At 31.9% G+C, this 8,341-nt stretch overlaps 1 protein-coding gene across 2 annotated transcripts; it reads left to right on the forward strand.

The window, feature by feature from the left end:
- The first annotated feature begins 661 nt into the window (after positions 1-661).
- On the forward strand, positions 662-7,978 carry LOC129918243 (SPRY domain-containing SOCS box protein 3). Of its 2 annotated transcripts, XM_055998663.1 has the most exons (4): positions 662-1,285; positions 6,558-7,113; positions 7,486-7,640; positions 7,723-7,978. In XM_055998663.1, exons 1-3 carry the CDS (start codon positions 953-955, stop codon positions 7,602-7,604), a joined length of 1,008 nt encoding a protein of 335 aa, XP_055854638.1. In that variant the 5' UTR covers positions 662-952; the 3' UTR covers positions 7,605-7,640; positions 7,723-7,978. The 2 variants fall into 2 exon arrangements, with proteins under 2 accessions (XP_055854638.1, XP_055854639.1); XM_055998664.1 differs by lacking the exon at positions 7,486-7,640 and having other exon boundaries at positions 664-1,285.
- The last annotated feature ends 363 nt before the right edge of the window (positions 7,979-8,341 follow it).

The raw sequence follows: 8,341 nt of genomic DNA on the forward strand, positions 1-8,341 counted from the left end.
AGTCAATTCTCTTTCATTTTTTTGACACAACTATCGCTATAGTCACAAATGTGACCATCACCAATCACCTTATACGATTAGACTCCCTGTTTTCACTAGAATGGCAGTAGCTTTATAAATTTTTTGAAAAAAAAAACTATTCTTGTTTTTTTTTTTATGTCAATACAATCAATTGAAAATTATTATTCAAATTTTATAACAAAATCTAAAGTTGAATAAACCTTCCTCTCTGTCATTATGTGTTGTATTTTGGAGGTTTTTTGCTCGTAAGTACATACATTTAAATCAAGATGCTATTAAAAATAATGCAAAATAATTTATACCTTTTCAGTGCATTAACATATCCAATTCGATTGTGTTTATCCATAATTTGCAGTCTGGTTATATTGGTCTTGTTTATTGTTGGTCTATACTTTGTGATAAGAAGTCAAATAGACATCGAATCAAAATCCTAAGAACAAAAAATGCATATTTTTTTTCATTTTTCTGAATAAAAAAAAAACAAATTAAAAAGAAAATACAAAATAAATTAAAACATGTCTGTCGTGTAAACATATATGAAATAAACATATATTTCCAACTCATTACTTTCTCTTTTGCACAAAATATTATTTTTGTTTATTTTTGAACACATCCCCCAGAACAGCTGGTTGATATGCATTTGTTTATTTGTCAACTCAACTCAACACTGCACTCTTTTTATAAATTTAATTTTTGTTTTATTTTTAAAACAGTTTACTTAAATAAGATAGAGATTGCAGTCGCCTCTCGCCAAGAGGAGTGTGATGATAACAAGCTTCTGCGATAATCTAGTGCAATATATTTTCTCGCTCCAAAAAAACAAACATTCTTAAAAACCTTATCGTTGTTATCCCTCGATCCGAACAGAGTGGAAAATTACTGCTCGCGATTATTAACGCATTCCATAACTTACTCTCTTCTTCTTCCGACAATGTCGAGTGAACGATTAGTCAAAAGTACTTGGCAAGAACCTCGTTCGCCTCCATTCTGCGATTGTCCATTTCCAAAATGTACAGCAATAACTGCGTTTAAGGGTAATATTCCGGACTTGGTCACTTGTCGGTGTGGTGAAGAAGATTGCCATACCATGGAATGGCAATGGGACCAAAGTGACCCGGACAAAATGATCCATGGTCCGGATATCACTTTTCATCCAATTTATAGTCAGGGAACGACTATAGTTCGAGGTGATAAACCATTAAAGCCTCAAATGGTTCATTTTTGGGAAATACGCATAATTACTATACTCTCGGGAACCGATGTGGTAAGTAGTTTCATTTGTGTGTTTTTTTGGAAAACTATTTCCCACTGAACATAGCCGTAGCTAGGATTTCATTTCGGAGGGGGTTAGCTCGAATCGGCCAAAAAATAGCTCTGCTTTCCGTAAGCGAATGTAAAAATTAGGGATGTTGCGGATGTGGATTTTTTGGATGCGGATGTTTCAGATCTTTATTAAAAAATTAATATAAATGAATTAAAATAATGATATAGTTATTACCTACTAACATTTTTATTATTTGAATTAAATAAGAGAAATTAAAAATCAATAAAAAATGAATACAAAATCAAAATCAAATCGACTGTATCAAGTCGGTTACACCGGGGTTGGTTTATTAAGACCGCGCTTCTAAATAATTGTTCGCTAAGAACACTGCCTTGTGGAGTTGGTAGAAATTGTCGAAAAGTCTTCTTTATGAAAAGGGTTTTCTTTCTTCCACATTGGCTCTTTTGTTTGTCCGGAAAGAAAAATCTCTATTAATAGCCTGTTTTCACTATAATCTAAATTTGATAATTTTGCAAATTAGGTACATAGGCCAGTCCGAATTCCAAATTCTAAAATTTCCTAAACGATTTGAAATTCGAAATGAGATAATTTGCGAAATTATCTCATTTGGGCTCTAGTGAAAACGGGCTTTACAATTAAGCCCTGATGATTTTTCAATCGTCAGTTAGGCCCATTTCGTACATAACCGAGACCGGCTATCCGGCCCGGATACACAGTTTTGTCAAAAAATTAGTATGCTTTCACACACACCCGGCAGCCGGTCAGCTGCAGCTGCAGAACAAGGGATAAAACAAGAATTTTTCTTGTAGGTTTCACTTCGACTTGACCTAAACAGAAAAAAAACAACCCCTATCTTACCTCACACTACCTCACAATATAAAAACATAAAACAACCCCTTTCTTGACTACAGCATATGAGAAAAAAACCAAAACGGCAGCTAAGTTGAAGCAAAGACAAGAGAAATATTATTTCTTCTGTCTCTGGTTGTAGTAAGCGCAGTTGGTTTCATTCCGGCAGCCGAACCGTGTACCCGGTTTCGATTTGTACGTGTGAAGGCGCCCATAAGAACGTGTATCCGGCTAACCGGGCCGTTTATCCGGTTCTCGGCGACGTGTGAAATGGGCCTTAGACTATCAGAAGAATAAATGTCAATAAAAAAAAACCTTTTATTCCTAGGAATGAGCTCTAACTGAGTTTTATCTGAATATTGAAAAATTGGCCCTAAGAGTTTTTGCATTTTTTCTGTGTTTTGCCTAAAAGAATGACTTCCATTGGTACGCGCCATTTAGCGGCTCCGCCCAACTTCTTTGTTGTAGCAACTTCTTTGCATCCGCATGAAAATCCACACTGATTATTGCGGATGCGGGTGTCCAAATTCCGTATTTGCGGATGCGAATTTTTGTAACATCCCCAGTAAAAATGTACTTGATCATAGAAAAAGTGTTTGTGTTTAAATAGGCACAAAATATGAAAAGTTGATTTTTATAATAAATAAATTTTATAAATTAAAAATGACCTTTTCTCATTTTTGTAAAAAATCTCAAGTTGTTAATTAAATCGGGAATACTTAAACCTAAAATGCAAATATTTTATACAATCCATGTTGTTTGGTAAACAACTAAATATAGGTACTTTACTTGAAAGTTAAACAATAGAGTTTTAGATTACCCGTAAAACAAGTCGATTTTAATTTCATAAATTATTAAATTATGAGCACTAATTGGGGAAAAGCTGGTTTCCGTCTTTGCCTCAAGAAAAACGGTCATAAATGTTTGCCAGAAAATGCGATTGGAGTTTGAGTAATGTATGAAAATCGATGAGTTTTGAGCATTGATCAGTTTATTTTGTGTTCTGTAGGCGAACAAAAAAAAAGTTGCATATAATTTAAGGGAGATTTTCGGATAATCAATAAAATACACAAACAATTCATTTAGTGCCGCATATAATAGAAATGAACTTGTTTAAATTTATAACCAAATATATCTTTTTATATTAAAAAAAATTCGGGAGTGGTTAAACCCCGTAAACCCTCCCCCTTTCTCCTAAATACGGCTATGCCACTGAATCACAGAGTAAACAAAATCATGCGCTTTGATCATAACAGAAATTTTGTTGCCAATTTTGTGGGCGCCCGCGTCCACCAATTCATCATTATAGGTTAACGCCACATGGGGCTAAAACTGATTGATCCAATGGGTACTTAACTGAGCGATGATTTCAGAGGCAAACTAGTCAAGTTAGTCGACGACGAGGATGCTACGGCATTCTCTAGAATCTTCAAATTTAGATCTTCATTTTGATGCGGAGTGCATTCCATTTAATTCACAAGCAACAATCTCAATGAAATAAAAGTGAATTCATTCAAAAATCTATTGAGGAGCATTTAACATTTCAATTGACCTGAAGATGCATGCATTGATTGTTTTTTTTTTTGTAGAGAATTTATTAGAAATATTTGTTTTCGAAGAGAAGACGGATGTAAATGGACGGCATCAATTGAGAGAGAAAAATCACGTTATCATCATCAATTTTTTTTTTGTATGAATGGTATTGTGTCTTATCGAGTGATTTCATTTTTTGTTTTTTTTTTACTTCAAAAGATCACTGGCCCTAATGTTTTTGTCTGGCGCTCAACTAAACAAATAATTTTGTTTGATAATTTATTTTTAATATTGAAATATATTTATGTATTTTGATTTTCTTGTATTGAATCAGCTAAAAATAGACTTGATCAATTTTTTTATGTTTGTACTCGCGGTGAGCGAAATATTTAAAGTCGTTGACTTATTATAAAAAAAAAATATTTTCAAGTTAATGAAAAGCTCTTCAATAAATTTATAACAAACCCAATTATTCTTTATTATTGATTTGTTTGCGAAAACAGATTTACATATTAAAAGCGGATGTGGAAGTTGAACCGTATAAGGTCAATGAATTTGAGTACAGGTAGTCAACTTCGCTTTTAGCTGAAATCCGTTGATATGGTTGCTTAGCTAAGGAACTTCTCTATAAACAGGAAAACACTACTTTTAAATCTTGAATGCAGATTTTTGTTTTATCATTTTATCAGGCAATGTGGAAAGTAAAATTGATTGAGTTAATCGTAAATTCTAGTATTCAATGCCCAAAACGGAAAAGAAGTCTCCACCGATTTTAGTAAGGCTTTTGACAAAATCTCACAGACTTATAAACTTTAAATTATCCTCCCTCGGTATTTGACCTGCCTTTTTGAAATTCATATCTTCTAACCTGGAAAACCGCGAGTACAGAGTTCGTTTCATATCTAGCTACATCCAGGGTTACTCAAGGCAGTCACTTAGGTTCTCGTCATGTCATCCTTATTATAATCTCTTGTTCTGTTGACTGCCCAACACTTTACACCTCTTACTTCCCGTAATTAACCTATTAATCGTACGTTACGAAGGTATAATTTGAACGTCAACCGTTAACCTGAGTACTTCTTCCCACAAAGTCCGTCTCCAGAGTTTTCCTCCAAATCTGTCTTAATCTGAGCTATAAGTTTCTTAGTTCTAAGCTGAATAAATGGGGGTTTTGCCACCACCAAAATTAAACTGAGAGTTCTGAGATAAGCTTAAAATTCTAACTGTAGGACTATTTGGTCAAGGTAGTTCAAGGAGACACTTGTGTGTTTTCTGGGCTATTTCTAGTATAGTCGTATTCACTAGTATCAGTTGTATGCCATGGCCTTCACCTGAACAGAACCAACAGAATATCCCATGTTTTTTTTTAGTTTTTCTCGATGCAGTAAACAGTTAGTAAACTTTGGTTTGAGCTCATTGCATTTTACTAGAAGGTTTCTTTCCGATGATATAACTTATTTTACTGAATGCTTATTTCATGATTGGCCTGTTAAAACTGGACGAATGCGCTTGAACGCATTTTCATATTTTCAAAAGAATAGTTTTTGTTTTAAAAAACGGATTTAACTATTATGAAGGAGTAAAAGTTTGAAGAAGCGTTATCGAAATAAAAATAATATGGTTATTTCCTGTTTTAAATTGAATCTGTGATCATTTCTTGTTAATTTAGCTTTTGAGTATGTAGAAACAGTAATAAAAGATTTTCCTTATCGTACAAAGACAAAACAAAAAAAAAATCTGTAAATGTGCTATAAGTTTTGAAGTATCAAATAGATTCACTTTGTTTATTTGTTATACAATAGTTATTTGTCATTATTTTAATACACTTGAACCAAATAGATGAAAGTATGTAATACTCAAAGTTTACAACGTCTTATCTCTAATAGTAAGATAGACAATGAATATATTTTCATACACACTATTCTTATTGATTGAAGCCGGTTGTTTTAAAATTTGATAAGAAATGGAGAAAATTGGCAAATTAAAGCACTTCATAAAGGGTACGTCCACGCAGCTATCGAAAGACCAAAATTATCTTAAGTACAGCTTTTTATTCTATTCTATTGTTGATCTGATTATATACGGTTGTATTAATAGAAAACATAGACAGAGCAAGTTCAGACAAAACGGGAAAAAGATAACAACAAAACATGAGACTACAATGGTAGATAATGTGGAGAAAGCGGGTCCATAAATTATATTATGGGTGATTTCCATTCGAACTCTATTTTTTCCCGTTTTCGAATGCTGCTACGAATTTTGCATTCGAAGACATTTTACGGATTCATAGGTGTTTTGAAAAAAGATCGGATCAATCCGATCCGTGTTTTCAATCCGGGTAGCAATTTGCTACCAGAAAACAATATTCTCCAACAAAAAAGTCGAATGGAAATCAGAACAACCGTTTTCAATCCGTACAGATTCAATTTTCGTTTCCGTTTTCAAATTCGAACGAATATTAAAACAGCCGTATAAGTCACATAAGTGATTTTTATTTAAGAAAAATGTCTTCAAAAGATATGAGTAAATAAAAAAAAAAAAAAAAATAAAAACGGTAGGAAAAACTGTCATTTCAGACTTACACCACAGGCCAAATATTCAAGTCCGGCCTAATAAAATGCGGATATGCAATTTTATTTTGATTTCTGATAGTGTTTCTGGCTTAAACCAGACAAGACTCTATAAAGCTAATAATCAACAATACAAATAATGAATTCTTTATCGCCAGTTATAAATCCAGATGGATACTCTTTTTGCAAAATATGTAATTAAATAAACCAACTACAAAGTTTAACGACATGAATTTTTGTTTTCTTCATGAAAATGCGCACTTAATTCTAATAAATTTTTACTTTTTTTTTAATTTCAGATGTTTGGAATTGGAACAGACAAAGTTAATTTAGATCAATTCAAACATCACTTTGTTTCGGCATTGGGAACAAATAAACAATCATGGGGATTTTCATACAACGGTATGAAACAACACAATGGTTCCCAAATTCCCTATGGAAGTAAATTTTCCCAAGGATGCATTGTTGGTATTTATTTAGATTTAACTCGAGGACATTTGGAGTTTTTCCTTAATCGTCGATCTCTTGGTATTGCCTACACAAATATACCAATTGATCCAAATATTCAAATTTATCCAATGGTATGTTCAACTGCCGCTAAATCTGCCATTCGTTTAATAAATTCGACATCACAATCGGATTGTTTGCAATTGAGAGCATTTAAAGCGCTTTCCAAACAACCATCATTATTGACGGAGCTTAAAGAAATGCCAGGATTAAGATCACTTTTAAAGTCTTATTGGTTCTTTGTTCCACCAACAAGATATTCGATTAGATCTACACAGAATGAATTTGATTTGGAAGATGAGGCAATTTTATCATCATCGAGATTGTCTCGTAAACAAAAGTTTAAAGGTTTGTACAGTATAAGTTTATCAAAATTTTTAGTAGTTTTATGTTTTTATTTGCGATATGTTTGTATATGTAAATTTGTGTTCCATGTTTTGTCTGTCTGTCATCTGCCATAACGAAAATAAAACAGTAACTTCCATGTAACAAATTTGGAAAAACTTATTTATCTCAAAAATGACTTAATTGATGAACTCCGTGCATTCTGCAAAATAAGTTCTATCATTCAGAAATTGGTTTTCAAAAATTCAATTTTTCAAAAATGGGTTTGTCAACTTTCATTACTCAAATGTGCAATGTTAAATTTGTTCATTCTTTCAAAACCCTCTCTAACGATTTAAATATTTTTTTCAATATTTTTTCCAACATTTTTTATAGTATTCAAATGGCGATCTTTGTTTGGAGGTCAAAGCTTTATGAGAAGTTATTTTAATCGTTTTGTGAACCAATTTTATGGTTTTTTCAATATAATTTTTTATAAAATTATATATTTGTAAAATTTTTATTTAAGCAACTTTAACTTATAAGAACAAGTACGTGCAATTTAGATGTGTAATTTATTTATAAAAATAAATTTTTATTTATTTATTATTTATTTTTATATTTTTTTTACAGATGAAGAACCTGATATAAATGATCTCTATACAAATGCTCATAAAATAGCAATGCGTTCAGAAAGTGATGACGAATTTTCGGTGGATGATTTCTTTTATTACTTGTTTTGAAGGAGCAAACATGGTGGAATGGTAAACCTTTTTTCAAAAATCAAAGGAGAGAAGTGCGAAATTTTGATAATTTTGTTTGCATGTTTAAAATTTTTAACGATTGATTTTAAAACTTGAAACCAATAAAATAAGATGTCTAAACAAAATGGTGGTTGTTTTAATTAATATTGGATTTTAACCTTGCAGCTCTTATGAAATGAATATGAAAGACTAAAACAAGTTGCATGTTAAACAGACATGAATTTGTGTAATGAAGTTATTAATTAACAAGGAATTCAAACTACATGGTAATCTAGTAATTTTTATTGATTGAAATTCGATAACAAAAGTGCAGTAAAATTAAGTTTTGATATCATAAAATTGGGTCCATTTGGCATTAGGGTGTCTGTCGAATTTCAAAGATTGGGGAGAAAAAAGTGAAAAAGTGTGAAATGAGTTATTATACGCATGCTCAAAATTAACGTACCACCTTATTCTACAAAAAACACTAAGTATTGCCATATATTATG

The sequence above is a fragment of the Episyrphus balteatus genome, chromosome 4 (genome assembly GCF_945859705.1).
Source record: "Episyrphus balteatus chromosome 4, idEpiBalt1.1, whole genome shotgun sequence".
Classification (NCBI taxonomy): Eukaryota; Metazoa; Arthropoda; class Insecta; order Diptera; family Syrphidae; genus Episyrphus; species Episyrphus balteatus.